The sequence below is a fragment of the Epinephelus fuscoguttatus genome, linkage group LG7 (assembly GCF_011397635.1).
Source record: "Epinephelus fuscoguttatus linkage group LG7, E.fuscoguttatus.final_Chr_v1".
NCBI lineage: Eukaryota > Metazoa > Chordata > Actinopteri > Perciformes > Serranidae > Epinephelus > Epinephelus fuscoguttatus.
This window is the reverse complement of record NC_064758.1, coordinates 45,428,356-45,449,237: the sequence shown is the minus strand read 5'-3', so window position 1 is coordinate 45,449,237 and position 20,882 is coordinate 45,428,356. Positions and strand designations below refer to the sequence as shown.

The following is a 20,882-nucleotide window of genomic DNA, read 5'->3' as shown; positions in this document are numbered from 1 at the left end:
CCCAAAAGAAATCAGATCTTAAAACAGTGATACTTAATCAAAATCACTTTATTCTATGTCTCATGTAGAACTTGTCCAAAAATTAACAGTTTGTCCAATGAGTAAAAAAATTAGATTTTTTTTTCAACTCCATGATTTCATCTTTAACTTTTAACTTTCAAACATCAAAGGGTAAGTTTTAAAAATCTAATAACTCATTTATGGAGGAGGGAGGGTCATGGGCTTTCCTCCAGTCACTCAGGGAGGTTCAAGGGGAGATATCTGGAGCTTCAGGGAGGGTAAAAAAACAAACAAACAAAAACAACAAAGTCACACCCCAGCCATCCCCCTCCTCTCATAAGTAAAGAACAGTCCCTTATATTTTTAAAATTTACCCTTTGATGTTTGAAAGTTAAAAGTTAAGGATGAAACCCTGGAGTTGGAGAAAGCCTCAGCTTTACACTCTTGTCATGCAAACAATTTATTTTTGGACAAATTTTTAATGAGACGATAAAAAAAGTCATTTTGATGAAATATCACTTTTTTAAGATCAGATTTGTTTGTTATGTTTTGTTTTATTTGACGGAGGCATTCTCTGGCATTTCGTCAGTGTTTCAGTGTAATTTTGGGGATTTTTAAAGAAAGCATGCCCTCCAAACCTGCATGTTTTCTTTAAAAATCTGAGATAAATACAAAATACAGCCATTAAATTTGCTAGCCCTTCTCCCATGGAAAAAACCCCAAAAGAGTCCCTTATAAGAGGTGACTTGTGTGTGTTATTATCATGTACAGTCCCTAACATCATGGCTGTGGTCTGCAGATGTGTGTCTGATGTGTAAACACTGTGAGGTGACTGACACCCTGCGGTGGACCAGCTGACTGTTAGCAGTTAGCCACTTAGCTTCTCTCCCTGTGTTTTGTTTGATTGCTGTTAGCAGCGAGATGGCGGCTTCCATCCCGGCGCACAGACGCTCTGCTTTGCATCTTTAACAGCGGCTCTCGGTCCCCACGGTGCCCCCTCACACTGATGCATGGAGCGGCCGTGTGGCGCTTTCTCCCGCAGCTGGATGTGTGATTCTGCTGGTTTCTGTTAGCCAGAGCAGCTCCCGGCGGTTCGCTACCGACACTGCTCAGCGTTCACCGGGCAGGCTGCTGCAGTCTCTGGGCTAGCTAAACACACAGGTCCCTTTTAGACCCCCAAACTAGTCCCTGTTAAAGCCACAGACTGGTCTCTGTTAGAGCCACAGACTGGATCACCAGAGGAGGAGGTTAATTCACTCTGTTAAATAAAACAGACGGAATCTGTGATCCCGTCTGAAAAAAAGCTAGCTAGCTAGCTTCAGTTGGCTAGTTAGCCTCAGGAGCTAGTTAGCAGGCCGATGCTAATCCTGAGCAGCTGTTAGCAAACCGGAGACTTGTATTTTTTCGACTTAATTTGGATTTTTTTCACCCCATCACTGAGGACCGGGAGAGGAGCACCCTGACAGCATCGTCATGGCTTCCGAACCTGCGGTGGTGCAGCCCCGCTGGAAGCGCGTCCTGGGCTGGACCGGCCCGGTCCCACGGCCCCGGCACGGGCACCGAGCCGTGGCTATCAAGGAGCTAATGGTGGTTTTCGGCGGAGGGAACGAGGGGATCGTGGATGAGCTGCACGTTTATAACACCGGTAACCGGTTAACTCTTTTAAGTTGTGTAAAGTATGTCTGGAGGATATGCAGCTAAGCTAAGATGCTAGCCGTGCTATGATTAGCTGCTGTTTATGCTAACTGCAAGCTAACCGCTAGCTAACTAGCTTATTGGTTGTATTCAGTTGGTGTAAAACAATCTGATGCCGGTATGCTGTTGAAGTTTACAGGGAGTTTAGCCTGCTAAGCTAGGTTAGCTACCCGCATGCTAACAGTATTAGCCATTTAGCTAACGGAGAGGATCCGGCAGAAATGGCGCGTTTTTACTGAAAACATTGCCGACGTCACAGAGACCCGCCCCCCCGCTGCAGCAGAAGAAAAAATTGAGACAAAAAATAAGAAATTATTTAAAAATATATGTTTTAACTTTGAATCAATGAAAAACAAAAACAGGAAATAATTTTAATGTCTTAACGTGGTACACAGAAAACCCATGAAATAATACGTTTTGTGTTTTAATTTTGGATTTAAAGGAAAAACAAACTTAAAATGATGTTAAATATTTTTTCTTTGGATCAAAGAAATAAACATTAACAAATATTTAATATTTTAACTTTGGATGAATAATAATGATAATAAGTTATGTTTTAACTTTTGACCAAACAAAAAAACATGAAATAATGTTGAGTGTTTTAGTATTATATATCATTAGATAAATAACAAGTGTGTGTGTGTTTCTGCAGCTGTATTTTGTTCCTGAAGATTCACTTGACATGCAAACTAAGATGAGAGAAATATTTTGGCTGATAAGGAAAAAAATGAAGTTAGTGAGTGTGTCCACGAGTCATTGATGAAGCCGACTCTACACATTTATCTTTTGACTACATAACTGACTGATGTTGGTGTTATGATTTCTACAAGTATTTTTACATTTTTACAATAATGCACCATTAATATTACAGTAATTTATCATCCCATCAGATCAGCTGACCCTCGTCTCCACTGAGACACATTTAAATGATTAGACAGTCCTACATGTTGACCCCGGATCTGTTTCAGGGTCTCAGGATGGAGGAAGTAGAATGATCACACACAAATCCCGCAGCGACTAACCAGCAGCTCATCCTGGAGATGTTTCAGTGTGTAGTGTAATGAACTCTTCCTGTAATCTGTCTGACTCCCCTGTAGCCACCAACCAGTGGTTCATCCCTGCAGTGCGAGGCGACGTCCCCCCTGGATGTGCCGCCTACGGCTTCGCATGTGACGGGACAAGGCTGCTGGTGTTTGGAGGGATGGTCGAATATGGAAAATACAGCAGTGACCTGTACGAGCTGCAGGTCAGTGATGTCACTGCAGAGGGCACAGTCTACCTGGGGGCTGCTGGCACACCTAGGGACTGTTGGTACACCTGGGCAGTCTGCTGATGGAGAGGTTGTATTTGACACACTGTCTGTTTTCTCCCTCAGGCGAGTCGTTGGGAGTGGAAACATCTAAAGGCCAAGGCTCCAAAGAATGGGCCGCCCCCCTGCCCCCGCCTCGGACACAGCTTCTCTCTGATTGGCAGTTGCTGCTACCTGTTTGGAGGACTGGCCAATGACAGTGAAGACCCCAAGAACAACATCCCCAGGTAAGAAACATCAGACGGTCCTCAGGTACCTGCACCACTGTCTGACCCAGAGCCAGGTTATAGTCAGAAACCTTCTGTACACCTGTCCCTCTCAGGTATCTGAACGACCTGTACCGTCTGGAGCTGCGACCGATCTCCAGCGTGGTCGGCTGGGAGATCCCGACAACTTCAGGTCCGCCGCCGCCACCTAGAGAGAGTCACACGGCTGTGGTGGCGAATGGTCGCAACGGCAACAGACTCATCATCTACGGAGGGATGAGCGGCTGCAGACTGGGAGACCTGTGGGTGCTCCACACAGGTGAGTTAGCCTCCACACAGGTGAGACAGACTCCGCACAGGTGACTTCACACTGACTTCTGACTGGTCCCTGTTCTTATGATGTCACAGATTCTCTGACGTGGAGTAAACCGGCCCTAAATGGAACCGCCCCCCTCCCCCGCAGCCTGCACTCTGCCACCACCATCAACAACAAGTAATACTACACATACATGTTGTTAATGCATCTGTTAATCTGACATTTATACTTTAACCTGTCTGTCTGTCTCCACCTGTCTGTCTGTCTCTTTGTCAGGATGTATGTGTTTGGAGGTTGGATTCCTCTGGTGATGGATGATGTCAAAGTGGCAACTCATGAGAAGGAGTGGAAGTGTACCAACACACTGGCCTGTCTCAACCTGGGTACGCACACACACACACACACACACACACACACAGGTCCCCACTGTGTGTAAACAGATGTATTTCCCCACAACATGGGTAATACATGTTCACACACACACACACACACACACACACACACTCTCTGTTCAGAGAGTAGTGACGTCATCAGGAAATTGACACTGCAGCGAAACTACCTGTTCATCTGTCTGTCCACCTGTCCACTCTGAAGACTCGATGTGTTGGGAGACGGTCCTGATGGACAGTCTGGAGGAGAACGTCCCCAGAGCTCGAGCAGGTCACTGCAGCGTGGCCATCAACTCAAGACTCTACATCTGGAGCGGCAGAGATGGATACAGGAAGGCCTGGAACAACCAGGTGTGCTGCAAGGACCTCTGGTACCTGGAGACAGGTGAGGAGTGATGTTAAATATCTGGGGTCAGGTGAGGAGCTGTGTTAGATACTTGGCGACAGGTGAGGAATAAATACCTGTAGCACCTGGAGACAGGTGAGGAACAGATGTTCAGTTTAAACTTACCTGTCTCACCTGTCTGTCCACAGAGCGTCCCTGCGCTCCCTCCCGGGTGCAGCTGGTCCGAGCCAACACCACGTCTCTTGAGGTGAGCTGGGGTCCATCACAGACAGCTGAGACTTACCTGCTGCAGGTGCAGAAGTACGACATCGGCTCACCTGCCTCTAGCCCCGCCCCCAACCCCATCCCCACTGCCACACCTGCGACCAGCTCCCCCAAGACCCCTGCCCCCATCACCATGCCACCAGCTAACCAAACTGTCCCGCTGTCTGGCATCACGCTGGTTCCCTCCCCCACTGCCTCCGTACCTGGAAGCCCATTGGCTGCCACTGCCAAATCACCAGGTAGGTTTACTCGCCTGTACAGGTACATCTACAGGTGGCAGCAGGTAGATCAGAATGTTCTTCACCTGTGTCCTGTATTTCTGCAGCTGTCCTGAGGATGGCAGCAGCTCCAGGTGCAGCAGGCGGACCCTCCATTGTCACAGTGAGACAGGCTGCGCCAAAGTCTCCGGTCACCGTGACGACACTTCCTGCAGGTGTTCGTATGGTCGTACCCGCTCAGGCTGGTCAGGGGACGGTAAGGAGATCTTTATTCCTCTGGAGCTTCTCACCACATGTTAATCACACTTTAGCCACGTTATACCCAAACACTTTGAGTATCGTACCCTCAGAGCTGGTGGTTAACCTCCAAGGACACGTACCTAAACCAGTGATACTTAACTTACAGGCCGCAGGCCAAATCTTGCCCCCGATAGGCTGCTGGGTGGCCCCCCAACTATTTTCTAATTAACAATGAAAATGAATGAATTTATACTGGAAATTTTTTTGATGCTGATAATAGCCTTAAGGTGCCAGAGTGCATTAAAAGCATCAAAATGGACCCCCGACAGAGGTCCAGGCTCAGCCCCTGTTGTCCTCAAATCCTAGAAACGGAGGCGACTGCGACTGGCCCTGAGCTACCTGTCATTTTGTAAAAGTGGCCCCCAGGCAAAACAAGCTGAGTGTACCTGAACTAAACTGTAGATCTTTTTAGCGTTTCCACCGCAGACAGGACTCTGTGAAAGAGGTGGGATTGTTAGCGTATAGCAGTGCTTCTCACGCTGTGAGGCGGGCCCCCCTGAGGGGACAAAGAACCACTGCAGGTGGGGCATGGATGACCAGAAGAAAAATATGAAGTAAAACAAATTTTATTTCATTTATTTGTTAATGGGGACAGCACACATTAATAACATTTCTGAAAATGTGCAGTCAGCTGGCTAATTTTCCACTGCGGTCCTTTGGCAAGATGAATGAATCTGATTTATGGAGGGAAAATATGCAAGAGTCCAGGCTCAGGCGGTTTCACAGTATTACAGTATACCAGGGTGTTCAGAAATAATGACAGTAAATTTTAATATTGTCATAAATAGAGTGTGCCAGGGCTGACGTCAAAACCCGGAAGTTTAGCATCGCGCTGGTTCCCGGAAGAGAAAGTGAATGTGATTTTTGCATTGCGTTTTGGATTATGTCAGAAAATAAGCTCTGTGGCTAACACAAGTTTATGATACTTACAGGTTTTGTTCAGCGAGATAATCTTCACATATGAACACCTTTCATACCACATTTGAAGCTTAAATGCGATCGCCAGAAGTAAAAAGCTAACGTTAGGCTTTAACGGACTACATGACTACTCCACGGTCGCATGACTCTTGACGTCACCGCCACTAAGCTTTCAACTGATTACGGCCGCTTTATTTTAAAAACATTGTATAATGGGGAAATCGGACTGTTTAAGCTAAATAAGAAGCTGTAATGGCGGACTGCCAGCACTCTCACCTGTTCGAGGGTGATGACGTTTAATGTCCCCGGCAGGGTTTGTAGTCGTATTGAGCAACTTGTTAGCAACCACCTTTTTTACGACACGTAAAAGCTTCAAAATTCACAAGTAGGGTATTTACTGACGTGTTTTATGTCGTAGAACAAAACCTGAAACTCGCTTAAGCTTTTGTTAACCACAGACCTTATTTGAGGCATTTTACCAAAATCCCATTCAAAAAACGTTTTGACTTTTAGACGAGAGAACCGGAAGTGCTAAAAGCGCTAACGGAGTTCCGGGTTTACTGGCACACTCAATACAGGCGCTCTTCCCTTTCTTAAACTCAATGTATGTAGTGCACAGCTCACGCCACCAGAGGTCAGTCTCCAATCTCTACTGACGGAACAGGCGGCTGAACTAAAAGACACCGCAACACAGAGTGATGGTGGAGTAACGCCCAGGCCACACTGGCTGTGTGAGCAACACGTGCACATCATGGGAACACATTGTGGTTTTTTTCTGGTGTTTTTTTCCGTGGTTTTATTTATCTAGAGGGAAATTCCTGTGCCAGAGAAATGCCTTAAATTACAGTAACACTAAGGACAGTAACCAAAATTAAACATTCACAACCAGAACAACCAGTGGGTCACTTATTGGGCCCAGTTGTAGAATAAGAATAGAGTATTAGATATCTGGAAAAATGTACAAATAACAAGATAAGAAGTGTTTTCATGGAGCAAAAGAAAAAAACAGTATCTAACAGAGTAACAACAGGAGTACAATAAGTACAAGAGTCACTAATGATGAACTAAAATGGTGGAAAAAGCAGACTGCGCCTGATGATCAATTAAGGGTTCATCTCGACCAAAGTTTTTGATTGTTGGAACAGTGGACTGACTGACTGGAGAAACCAGAACAGTTTGGGTGAGTTTTATGTGTTTGACGAGTTTCAGTGACCAAGAGAAATGAGAATTCAAAAGGTGTACAGTTGTATTTCTCTGTTTAATGAGGAAAATAGTTGTGAGATTATTACATTTCTTAATTTTGCGTGAGTTTCTACTGGGTGTTTATTAGTTTGAAAAAGCTGAACGAGCTTGCACAAAGTAGTGGCGTTGCCAGTACCCCGCTGAAATTTCAGGACGTTATGAAGGTATGAAAAATGACTTATTGTCCAAGCCTACAAGAGTCTGCTGATGCTGTCGTGCTGAACTTTATTTCAATAAAATTCAACATGAAGCCTCATATTTATTAGGAGCTTTTAATGATTGATTAAAAAGTTGTGGGTTAGGGGGGCATATATTTTTGTGGCTCCTGAAGTGGTCATGACAGAAAATGTTTGAGTACCACTGCAGGATAGTGACAACTCTGACTCGGGCGCCAATGGAGACTTCATGATTAGCAGTAGCTCAGTCCATAGGGACCGGGGTTGGGAACTGGAGGGTCGCCGGTTCAAGTCCCTGTCCGGTCCAAATAAGGAGCGTGGACTGGTGGCTGGAGAGGTGCCAGTTCACTGCCCTTGAGTAGAAACCCTGAACCCCGAACCGCTCGGGGCGCCTGACCAAGGCAACCCCCTCACTCTGACATCAATCCACTTTGTGCATGTATAGGTCCTGTTTGTGCATGTGTGTGTATTTCGGGCCTGTGTGTTAATGACAACGGAGTGAAAAATTGAATTTCCCCTCGGGGGGATTAATAAAGTATATAAAATTAGATGCTAAAATAATTTTTAAAAATCTCGTCAGTTGTACAAAAGCAGATTTTAAATAATTCTGTCATAAAATCAAAGTTTTCAGCAAACTCCACGATGTTACAGCAGGTCCCTCTGTGATCACTTTCAAGTTTTTCATCTTTTATCCATGTCAGCCTGTAAAAATATGCATTTTTGAAAAAGATTTTTTCAGTGTTTGGAGTCTGTGTCAGCAGAAACACAAAACCTGCACACTTCAATATTTGTTTATCACAAGTCGTGTCATCATCACAGTATTAGACGTCATCACACATCACATGTTTGCCTCATACCATGCTTGCCTTGTTGTTATGCGACTGAAATTCATACTGTAGAAGTCATTTGGCAACTAAACTATCTCCATGACAACAGAGCAACTCTTTCCACTGATGAAGCCCACAGAATGTGGCTGAAAGCTCCTGAACGTTCCACTTTACTGGACTTTCTGTTCTGAACTTTTTGTCAAACTCTTGTTTCAAACTTAACTTTGACTTTCAACAGTTGAAGTACCCTCTTCCTACTTCCTGTTTGCTCTCAGCCAACAGGAAGCAGTCCTCAGATGAGTGGTATGGCTGCACTGGCGGCGGCGGCTGCAGCGACCCAAAAGATCCCTCCATCCACAGCAACGGTGCTCAACGTCCCCGCTGGAGCAACTGTTGTAAAGACGGTGCGGTACAACACTGTGATGGTACTGTTGGAACAGCTGTTGTGATCAGCTGATCAGTACAAACATGTTTCCTGTTTCCTGTCTCAGGTGAGTAACCCGGCCACTAGAATGCTGAAGACTGCTGCTGCTCAGGTGGGCGGAGTCCCTGTAGTCTCCACCCCCGGGACCCCTGGCCGACCAATCATCACAGTGCACAAGTCGGGCACGGTGACGGTGTCCCAGCAGGCTCAGGTGGTCACCACAGTGGTGGGCGGAGTCACAAAGACCATCACACTCGTTAACAGTCCTCTCAGTGTGGGAGGAGGCGGGGCTCTGGTGAGTGATGTCACCTGCTGTAATTAAGTTTTAATATGTCATTAAAACTCTGAGCCATAAGTCATACAGATGTTTGATCGATATGTTTTGGATGTCAGGTAGACTGACCTGATGACATCACTTCTCCCTCTCTTTCAGATCGGTAACCTTGGTAACCTGGGGAAGATGATGTCCGTGGTTCAGACCAAACCAGTTCAGAGTGGAGCAGCTACTGGTCAGACTGTGGGCAACCCAGTCACCCAGATCCTCCAGGTACTGCTTACTGAGATCGACTGAGGAGCAGCGCATGTTGTGTCTGTCGTTTTACTGACCCACTTTAGATGAGACCACGCCTACTGCGGCGAAAGCAGAAGAAGAAGCTGAGAGGCAGGACGCTGGGTATCGATGCCTCCTCTGTGTTTATCTGTTTATACTAATAGTTGCTGGCTGGATTTGATTGGCTGCTGCCATTAAAGAGAAACTTTGGTGATGACATGAGTGAAATAAGTGCAGAGACTCTAAGACAGCTGTCAGTTATTTCAGTCACTGTTCATGTGCTGCAGTCAAACTGTTGAACCAGACGGTACTGATCAGATATGAATCTAGATTCTGTTACTGCATCACCAGATGTTCTCAGAAACATCTCTCTGTGAAGTGTTCAGTTGTTAAGTCGTCTGAAATGCCCCGTAAGTTTACACCTGATATTAACCCCTCCCTGTGCGCCAGGCGAAGGCCGGCCTCCCAGCAGGGACCATCCTGAAGCTGGTGACCTCAGCAGACGGTAAACAAACCACCATTCTCAGCACCGCCCAGGCTGGTGTCGCCCCGGCAACCTCCAAACCTGGGACTACCTACATTAAGACCATCCCAGTGTCAGCACTGCAGGGTGGGGCAGGTACAGGGCAGACACACACACACACACACACCTAAACACCTGAGCTGATCTTTATGTGTAATGTGATGACTGACTGAGTGAAGCCCCTCCCCCTACAGGTGCCAACAGTCCAATCACAATCCTGACCACCAAAATGGTGACACCAGGTACTGCTGGGACGATCATCACCACTGTCCCCAAGATCTCTGCAGGCGGCCAGCAGGGGCTCACACAGGTAACACACACACACACACACACACACACAGGTAACACACACAAACACACAGGTATTCTACAATCTAAAATCTTATCAGATTGTATTTTCAGCGGGGCTGCCCTTTAACAGTCAACCAAACGTTAGTCGACCAGAAAGGTCATTAGTCACCAAGATTAGTGAATCACATAAGATATTAGGAGCTACACCTTGTCAAAATATATCCAAACCTTAATTTGAAAGGACAGACATAGGAAGTGGCTACGCTCAGCAGACAGATGGGAGGTCTGCTTTTAGTTCCTGTCGAGACATGTGCCACTGCGTTCTGGATCAGCTGGATAGTGTTTAGAGAGACATGTTGGGGCAACCTGATAATAAGAGATAAATATAATCCAGCCTCGAGGTAACAAATACATGGACCAGTTTTTAGATATGCCTAATGTTGTCAGTATTACACAGGTGAAAGAACACAGTTCTTGAAGTTTTATTATTTTATATGGAAGTCAAAGGACATATCTTGATCAAAGATTACTCCGAGGTTCCTTACGGTGGTGCTGGGGATCAGGGCATTAAGAGAAACTATATCTGTAGCTCATTTAGGTTTTGATATCCTTAAGACATGCCTGTAGTTTAATTAGCTTTCTTCTGGCTTGATTGATAGATATAATTGCGTATCATCTGCGTAACAGAAATGTACAGAATGATTCCTCATAACATAGCCTAAGGGAAGCATGAAAAAGTGAATACAATCGGTCTGAGCACAGAACCTTGTGGAACTCCGTAACAGACTGTCACATCAGTTGTCACAAACCTTTGTGTGTCTGTGTGTGTTCAGGTGGTGCTAAAAGGAGCTCCGGGGACGCCTGGTTCAATCCTCAGGACCGTCCCAATGGGCGGAGTCAGACTGGTGTCACCGGGAGTTGGCGGCGCCAAACCCACCGTCACCACACTGGTTGTCAAGGGAACCACAGGTAAACACGGTTTGGCCATGGAGGCGTTCCTCAGCTGTAACATGCGGAGCCATCCTGTTGATAGAATACAACACATCATCAGTGATGGGCCTTCAGGTGTTGAGGGTCTTGCCCAGGTGACCCAGCTATGGTTGATCAGGCTTGTTTTAGGTGACATTGGCTCCTCCCCCTGGGCCTCCTCTCCTGATCCACAGCCATCTCCAGAGCGGGTCCAAGTATTCTTGGGCAAGATACTTAGCTAAATTGCTCCTGATGTCATCACTGTGTGAGTGTGTGTGAATGTTGCAGTTGGCGACTTGTATGATAGCCCCACCCACCTGTGTGCGTGCGTGTGTGTGTGTGTGTGTGTGTGTGTGTGTGTGTGTGTGTGAACCAATCCCAGCCCTCTGACAGGTGTGTTTGTGTCTCAGGTATGTCCAGTCAGGGGACAGTAACAGGAAGTATCTCCACCACAGTGGCAGGAGGAGCTGTTTCAGCTGCTAATGCCTCCCTGGCAACACCCATCACAACCCTGGCAACCATTGCCACGCTGGCCAGCCAGGTTACTACAGCAACTGCAGCAGCGGGACATAAACAGGTAAAAACACTGACGGACAGGTACTGTAGTAATACTGCATTTTTTTTCCTCTACGCTGTAGTACAGCAGTGTGTGTGTGTGTGTGTGTGTGTGTACTAACACTGCAGATCTGTGTGTACAGGTGACTCTGATCACGACTCCGAGTGGTGCCGAGGCTCAGCCGCTGGTCCAAGATCTGCCCGTCACCTTCATGGCTTCACCTACCTCAGAAGAACCTGGAAGTACGACAAGTACTACTACAACTGCTACTGCGGCGGCAACCATGGGCGGCAGTGATAGAGTGTGCTCCAACCCGCCCTGTGAGACCCACGACACGGGAACCACCAACACCGCCACAGTCGCCACAGCAACCATGGGTGGCAACGACAGAGTGTGCTCCAACCCGCCCTGTGAGACCCACGACACAGGAACCACCAACACCGCCACCGTCGCCTCGGCAACCATGGGTGGCAACGACAGAGTGTGCTCCAACCCGCCCTGTGAGACCCACGACACAGGAACCACCAACACCGCCACCACAGCTGGAGCGGGAGGACTTCGTCAGGTGAGAGCACACCTGCCTGCAGACAGCTGCATCCTGATTGGTTAATCTTCTGAGACCACATGGGGATGGGAGATTCTTTGGGGAAGACAGCAGGGCGACAGTAGATGCCACGTAAGTGATATACATCATCTGAAAGCTGGGAACCTGAAGATCAATTTGAGATGCAGCTCAGCGCCGTGTGAAGCTGCTCTCGTCATAAATATGTAATAAATATTGTGTTCTGTTTCGGCACCTCTTCAGATTTTGAAAGTTTAGAGTGCATAGGGGCTGAGAACATTATGATCAGAGTACATGATGGCGGTTCCCATCCTCATTTACGTTTCACAAGTTGTTGAGACAGTTTTTGTTTTGATACCATAGTTACCACAGTAAGACACCAAGCATTTTCAGTGATTGGATGGCGAGCACTTCTGTTCTGGAAACAGCTGAGAAACGCCCTTATTGTCAGTATACCTATGAAAGTCATCGTCCTCTGAGTGCTGCAGGTCTCTAGTTTGTAGCTGTGAAGTGTTACGAGGCTCTGATTATCCAAGAGGTTACTATAGGTCGTTTCATACAGTGATGTCCGTTAAAAAAAAAAAAAAAAAAGGTCTCACTACATTGAAATGATGACTGTTAGTGGTGGGAATCACCAGAGGCCCCATGATACAAAATGATCACGGTACTTAAGTCATAGGGCAGCTCCCCCCTTCTAAAGGGGCCAGCGTGGTTGGTACCACTTATATTTTAGATCTTCTGATGTCATGTGATGCTCTGGTATCTAACTGTAAAACTCAGCCCTCTGTAGCCTCAGACAGACAGGTGTGTCGGCCAGAGACTGAACTCAGGTGTTTGTACCTGCAGGTGTGTTCAAATCCTCCGTGTGAGACCCATGAAACAGGAACCACCAACACCGCCACCACAGCGACAGGTAACCTGCCGACACGACCAACAAGACACGGTTTAATTATCATGTTAATGTGGTCAGTAAAACAGACGTGAAGAGAATTAACATTAATATCAGGAAATGATGTCACTTCCTGTCCTCTGTCTGCAGCTCAGCAGGGTGGAGACGGTCTGCAGGGAGACGCCGCCTCCTCCTCATCTGACCCCACCTCCTCCATGTCCGACACTGCCTCCTCCACCACAGCCAGTCAGAGCAGAGCTGTTACCACGGTTACACAGGCCACACCCACCCCTGGCCCATCTATACCTGTGAGTGACACACACTCACTCACCTACACACTTACACACTCACACAAACCATTGTCCCCTCTGATGTCCCATGATTCCCTCTTTCTGTCTGTGTGCAGGAGATCTCCTCATTGGTCAGGGCAGAGTCCTCTGATGCTGTTGCCATGGCGACAGCAGCAGCAGCAGAGGAGGGGGAGGAGCCTATGCAGATGGCGGTCCCAGTGTTACAGGTTCACATGGAGGGCAGCGCAGCAGCAGCACAGGTGCACACGCAGCGAGCTCTGTAGACTGATACCTGACACCTGTGCTCATGCACCTGACCTGACACACTCACTACTACACACACACAATGACCCATGAGTAACACACCAGCTTGTCTTTCTTTCAGACGGACGGTCTCCCTCAGGAGCTGATGTCATCAGAAGGGGATGGAGGTGAGGAGGTCTCCGGGGCTACGACCCTGATGGTGACAGGACTGACCTCCGATCAGCTGGCTGTTACCACGGCAACAGAGGAGGCAGTTCAGCAGGCGACCATACGGGCGGTCCTGCAGGCAGCAGCACAGATGGGTGAGATGAGATGGCAGAGGTCACACAGAGAAGTTTTAATGTTCAGGAGCTGATCCATCATGTTGAGGGAGGAGACACTTTGCATATTCATCCTCATCTGTGTGTGTGTGTGTGTGTGTGTGTGTGTGTGTGTGTGTGTGTGTGTGAAGGAGGGGGGGCGGTGGATCAGTCCATCCCCATCGTTCTGACCCAGCAGGAGCTGGCAGCTCTGGTCCAGCAGCAGCAGGACATCCACAACCATCCAGAGTCAGAGCCAGCGGAGCAGAGCAGCGTGCCTACAGGTAGAGCAGCAAACACAAACGTCTCAGACTGTTTCCCACAGTCAGACACTCAGGACCTGAATCAATGAACGAACGTCTCAGTGATGTCACGATTCAGCATCCTACTGTGAAATCAGTGTTTAGTGTCGGTGGTTCAGGGGTTAGCATTGTTGCCTGACAGTAAGAGGGTTCCTAGTACGAACCCCGGGGTGTGGGAGCCCCTCTGTGCAGAGTTTGCATGTTCTCTCTGTGTCAGCGTGGCTGGTTTGGTCAGCTTTCGTCTGGGACAGCCCAACATCACACAGTGTGTACCGAGCTTTAGTGGTTAAACCTTGTTTTGGGACTGAAGATGTCTCAGTGAACTGAAGCTGGAACAACATCTCAGGCTGCTGTCAGCCCTAGAGTGGTCTCCTCCGGTCTGAATCAGGGACTCATGTTGTTCCAAAGTTGTATAATTGCCTAGAGTTGGTTCATGTTCTCACGGCAGCATTTACAAGAGGACCAGATCAAATGCCTTGTGTGAGAAAGCTGCTCTTGATTGGTCAGAATTTCCATGTGGGAAAAATCCAGGAAGTAAAGCAAACGTTGAAGAAGAGTACACTTGCAAGATAAATGTGACACTTTCTAATGTCACAATGGAGGGACAACTACGCAGGTTGATTTTAGCGCTGCTCATCGTGGACTATATTGCTGTCATTGTTCATTTTAGTCAAAGCATACAGTTTGAAAACGAGGCAAACGCGGCTCCAACTAGAAAACAATGTTTTGATGCATTGGATGTGCTGAATGTGCATATTAAGGCAGTACAGGAGGAGGTGCACATTAATAATCCTCCAGGACTGGAACATGCTCATGTTTAACCCAAACAATGTGTCATGTGACTGCAGTTGCTTCACATCCAGGTCGCAACACCTTCTCACCACAAACCAACCGCACCACAGTTCCTTTGGAACCGGACTGAGACCACCTCTTCAAGAAGGTCTCGGTCCGGTTGTTTTGGTGTGTTCACACCTGCACAAATGAACCTGAGTTCAATTGAACCGAATCAAACAGGGCAGGTGTGAACGCAGCCTCAGTCTGACTGATTGATCATTTAGTTCACTCTAACTTTCGGCTTTAATCTTTGATTGTTTCAGAAAAACTGACCTAATTCTCTGAATAATAACAGACTGAAACATATACACTGTACACACACACACACACACACACACACACACACACACACGTATTCATAATTCATCTTTTTACTTCTGACTTCTCATGTAACGTGAAAACATTTGATTTAATCTGCCCCTTTTTTAATATTTAAATGACTTCTTCTTCAGTCCCAGTTTAACTCTTTGATGACTGACTGGTGAAACGTGTTGTTTAAAATAAGGATAAAAACAGTAAATTCTACCTGAACACTTCTTCTGTGGTTTGGTCACAGACTCACCTGTCTGACAGGTGTCGTTCTTCTCCAGACTTTTGTCCTCCTGCTCTGTTCAATAAAGTTTCCTGTTGTTTCCCAGAGGGCCTTGCTCCAGCAGACAGCCTGAATGACCCGTCAGCAGAGAGTACCCAGCTGACATCATCAGCAGTGACCAGCGCCGTAGCTCGATTGGCCAGTACGTTTGGACCCGCCCCGCCTCTGACTTCAGGGGGCGTTATCAAGATTGAACCTACGGCCTCCGAGGTGACCAATGGTGTTGCAGCAGCCGCAGGGGTGAGAAACGAGCTGGCAGAGGATTAACATACAGGCAACATGCTAACAACATGTTGACAACACGCAAACACTCACATGTCACGCTAACAACATGCTCATTAACATGTTAACTTTGTGTGTGTGTGTGTAGAAGCAGAAGGTGACATCATCGGCGAAAGAAAGTCGCTGGTATGACGTCGGCATCGTCAAGGTTACCAACATGGTGGTCACACATTACTACGTCCCCTACGATGACAACATGGCCGACGTAAGAACACATGAAACACCTGAGCTCCTCTCCTGTCAGGTGTCACTGACTGTTACCATGGAAACATGGCTCATAGTTCAGAGTTAGGGGGTAGGGTTATATAACTGAGACCAGGTTATTGATCAGGTTATTGATGATGTGTGTACCTGCAGGATGACTCAGGTGTGGTCCCAGACTACAGTCAGATGAGGAAGGTGGAGCTGCAGCCGGGGACAGCGTATAAGTTCCGTGTCGCAGGGATCAATATCTGCGGCCGCGGAGCGTTTTCCGAGGTGTCGGCCTTCAAAACGTGTCTTCCTGGTTTCCCTGGAGCGCCGTGCGCCATCAAGATCAGCAAGGTGAGACACGCCTCCTGTCTGTGATGTTGTAAACAAACTGGTTTAGTCCCAGTAGAACCAGTAAGATTAAAGAGGAGATGAAACACCGAACATTGTTACTGCGGCCTGTTTGATTTTACCAAAGGTGAGATATGATGCTGCAGTCAAACTTGATATTCACCAAGATATGCTGGAGGACTTGTAGCCAGACTTGTGAGACGCTGCGCCCTGCTGGTGAAACGTGACATCACAGTCTAGTTTTCTGGCAAATCTTTGTGGAGATCAGGTTTGATTAGAGTCACATCCTGCCTCAGGTCAAATCCAAACCAGTCACAGTGTTCAGCGTTTCTCCTCTTCAAGTTTTCATCCAGCCTACTCTGTAGCAGCAGGCCGGGTTACCATGGAAACACCATCACTGTAATGTGTTGTGATAGAGCTCAGAGACCAGCAGGGGGAGCCACACAACTCTGTTATTACATGTATCTGTTCATCAATTACTGACATGCAGAATCTGTTTAATTCTTATCTTATCTTATCTTAATGTCATTTCAACTTATCTTATCTCATCTTATCTTAATGTCATCTTATCTTATCTTATCTTAATGTCATCTCAACTTATCTTATCTCATCTTAATGTCATCTTATCTTATCTTATCTTAATGTCATCTCAACTTATCTTAATGTCATCTCAACTTATCTTAATGTCATCTTATCTTATCTTATCTTAATGTCATCTCAACTTATCTTAATGTCATCTCAACTTATCTTAATGTCATCTTATCTTATCTCATCTTATCTTAATGTCATCTCAACTTATCTTATCTTATCTGATCTTATCTTAATGTCATCTTATCTCATCTTATCTTAATGTCACGTAGAGATGAAAGGGTTAGAGGAACCTGGATCCGGTTCCACCACACTGATCTGTCAGCAGATGTGGATCCAGTCTGTTTATCTCTGTTCTTGTGGATCCTCAGAACCTGGACGGGGCCCAGCTGACCTGGGAGCCTCCTGCAGTCACGTCAGGGAGGATCACGGAGTACTCGGTGTACCTGGCCATCCAGTCCAGCCAGGCCACCTCCTCCGGCTCAGGTGCGGCCCAGCTGGCCTTCATGAGGGTGTACTGCGGCCCCACCCCGTCCTGCCTGGTCCAGTCCACTAGCCTCGCCAACGCCCACATCGACTACACCACCAAGCCCGCCATCATCTTCCGCATCGCTGCTCGCAATCAGAAGGGTTACGGGCCGGCCACGCAGGTCCGATGGCTCCAAGGTGAGAATAATAACCAGAGGATTATGTGCCGGCACGGAATGATCAGCTGTATGATCATTACTGATATTGATTATTGATGATCATATTCTCTCTCCTGTAGACAGCAGTAAAGACAACAAACCAGCTGTAAAGAGACCGGGAGCCTCGCCTGACGTGTAAGCTGCTCACATTTTCTCACGTGAAGAAGAGTAACAGACCCTCTAAGAGCTGATGTCACAATGGTGGTCTCCACAGACAGAGTGTCCAGAGTGCGCTCTGCCACTCTGAGAGTGCGCTGCTCTGGATAACCCAACGCTACATTCAGACAGCGCTCCAAATTTATCAACGCTCCAGTTTGTGTCAGAGTGCGCTCCCACACTCACAATGAGTGTTTCTGAACACACCACTCACATCATCTTCCTCCATCGTCTAAAACAAGACAACACAACTTGTTAGCTAGCGCTAGCTAATGTCTGTGGAGAATTGTTTTGCCTCCAGCTAAGCCCCGTATACTGTACTAACAGTAAAAGGGTGCATATGTTCAGTGATATATTGTATTATTAATGAAGTATTTATGTGACACAGCTGATCTTTGAGTCGCATTAACACACTTTAAATTTCTGCCCTCAGAAAACCTGTCGGGCCAAAGAAGTTCAAAACTGACCAATAGGAGGAGCCGCCGTTCTGCTGGGGACTGTGATTGGTTAACGTTGTCTGAAGCCCCGCCCTGCAGCTGGTTCCTGTGACATCGCGGAGGAGGGGGGCTCTGACTGCTTCAAAATAAAAGACTTGTAGGATATTTGTACATTTTCAACCAATCGGAACTTGACGTTTTCGGTCGTCATGGAGAAGGTGAGGGGCGGAGCCAACAGCTTTTCACCCAATAAAGTTTGAATTTATTAAAAGTAGTTATAGCTGTCCGTCTGTCTTAGATCCCACCCCCGTGATGTCATGATAAGGTCATGTGGTGTCAGTGGGCGGAGTCTCTGCAGAGGGGCGTGGTTAAAACCAGCTCTGTTGTAAATTATTTTCTTTCTGTAGCATCAAAAAATATTTAGTTTATCATTTTTTTTTATAAATGTCTGCAAGAAAAGTGTTATTATTTCTTCTTCTGTGGTTTCTGTTTCTTCATCTGTTGATCGAGAGCTGGTTGGCCGCAATGACGGAGCTCACCCATTGGTCAGTTTGTCTGAGCAGGAAGTCAAACCTGTCGTTTGTGAATATTCTCTGGAACAATAAAGATTTTTAGAGCATTTTTTTTACCGGCCACATGGAGTCCACTTCCTGTCAGTGATCAGATGTCATGACAAAAGACTCTGTTTCCTGTTTCTGTTCAGGTGTTTACATGTAGACACTACCTCAGCTGTGTGTTGATGGCGGAGTCCGCCGCTCAGTCTGGATCATCTGAGAGCAAACGACTCTGAGAAATCGTTTTCACTGTTTGTATAATAAATATTATATACTGTTTATACTGAAGTCAAATTTTATTTGTAGAGCACATTTAAAAACAACCACAGTTGGGGCGTCGGTGGCTTAGTGGTAGAGCAGGCGCCCCATGTACAAGGCTGTTGCTGCAGCGGCCCGGGTTCGACTCCAGCCTGTGGCCCTTTGCTGTATGTCACTCCCTCTCTCTCTCTCTCCCCCTTCACGCTTACCTGTCCTATTAATTAAAGGCTAAAAAGCCCCAAAAAATATCTCCAAACAAAAAAACACAGTTGTGAAAACACAAATACTGTCAAAACACCTAAATCCAGAAGTAAACAAAAACAAGAACAACAGAAAACAAACATAATAGAGACACGACAAAATTAAGTCAGTTCAGAAGTCAAGCTCAGATCACTCAACGCCAACGAGAAGAGACGAGTTTTCAGCAGCAACTTTGAGGCTGAATCCAAATGTCGTCCCTCTGGACCTGCAGACTGAGCCCTCGCAGACCTGCAGACTGAGCCTTCACAGACCTGCAGACTGAGCCCTCGCAGACCTGCAGACTGAGCCTTCACAGACCTGCAGACTGAGCCTTCACAGACCTGCAGACTGAGCCCTCGCAGACCTGCAGACTGAGCCTTCACAGACCTGCAGACTGAGCCCTCGCAGACCTGCAGACCTGCAGACTGAGCCTTCACAGACCTGCAGACTGAGCCCTCGCAGACCTGCAGACTGAGCCCTCACAGACCTGCAGACTGAGCCTTCACAGACCTGCAGACTGAGCCCTCACAGACCTGCAGACTGAGCCCTCACAGACCTGCAGACTGAGCCCTCGCAGACCTGCAGACCTGCAGACTGAGCCCTCGCAGACCTGCAGACTGAGCCTTCACAGACCTGCAGACTGAGCCCTCACAGACCTGCAGACTGAGCCCTCACAGACCTGCAGACCTGCAGACTGAGCCCTCGCAGACCTGCAGACTGAGCCTTCACAGACCTGCAGACTGAGCCCTCACAGACCTGCAGACTGAGCCCTCGCAGACCTGCAGACCTGCAGACTGAGCCCTCGCAGACCTGCAGACTGAGCCCTCACAGACCTGCAGACTGAGCCCTCGCAGACCTGCAGACCTGCAGACTGAGCCCTCGCAGACCTGCAGACTGAGCCTTCACAGACCTGCAGACTGAGCCCTCACAGACCTGCAGACTGAGCCCTCACAGACCTGCAGACCTGCAGACTGAGCCCTCGCAGACCTGCAGACCTGCAGACTGAGCCCTCACAGACCTGCAGACTGAGCCCTCACAGACCTGCAGACTGAGCCTTCACAGACCTGCAGACCTGCAGACTGTGAGCAGCTGAATCGTGCCGACCTCGTCTGTCTCTGCAGATAACAGATATAAATCCCGTGTGAAACCTTTTTTAGACTAAACAAAAATGTATTAACACATCTCTATAAAATCTGCAACAGGCGTTCAACAACACAAATGTTTGTAAACAAGGACAGGACTATAACCGACTATAATGAAATAAATTACGTATTACTGACATTGGAAGACCTTTTGTAGTTTTTCAGCCTATTTTACACAGTCAATTCTTTTTTTCAGCAATTGGAAAAAAACAGCTTCACGTCCGTATTGCAATGAATTGTGGGTTATTAAATCAGTGAAGTCTGCTTGAGGCCTCTAATGGACTGGATGACTTGTAGCTTTGGACAGCCATCAGCCCTCCGAGACTTCCTGGAAACGCACCCACAAAGTCTGGGAGTTTCGATGAAGTCTGGATTCAGCCAAAGGTTTCTGTAGTCGGAGCAGTTTTTATTTGAGTAGGTGAGCTGCTCCGCTGTTCAGGTGCCGCCA

General features: G+C 47.3%; 1 protein-coding gene across 1 annotated transcript; it reads left to right on the top strand.

Moving 5' to 3' along the window:
• The first annotated feature begins 743 nt into the window (after window positions 1-743).
• Window positions 744-19,014, top strand: hcfc1b (host cell factor C1b). Its single transcript, XM_049581585.1, has 28 exons — window positions 744-1,645; window positions 2,793-2,941; window positions 3,071-3,231; window positions 3,327-3,529; window positions 3,619-3,703; window positions 3,803-3,909; window positions 4,121-4,300; window positions 4,450-4,764; window positions 4,851-4,999; window positions 8,482-8,610; window positions 8,698-8,925; window positions 9,064-9,177; window positions 9,631-9,799; window positions 9,898-10,013; window positions 10,828-10,963; window positions 11,374-11,540; window positions 11,662-12,084; window positions 12,928-12,994; window positions 13,121-13,278; window positions 13,377-13,520; window positions 13,646-13,826; window positions 13,976-14,107; window positions 15,598-15,791; window positions 15,922-16,038; window positions 16,191-16,376; window positions 17,333-17,627; window positions 17,728-17,782; window positions 18,237-19,014. The coding sequence occupies exons 1-28, from the start codon at window positions 1,474-1,476 to the stop codon at window positions 18,274-18,276; spliced, it is 4,572 nt and encodes a 1,523-aa protein (XP_049437542.1). The 5' UTR covers window positions 744-1,473; the 3' UTR covers window positions 18,277-19,014.
• Window positions 19,015-20,882: the final 1,868 nt, after the last annotated feature.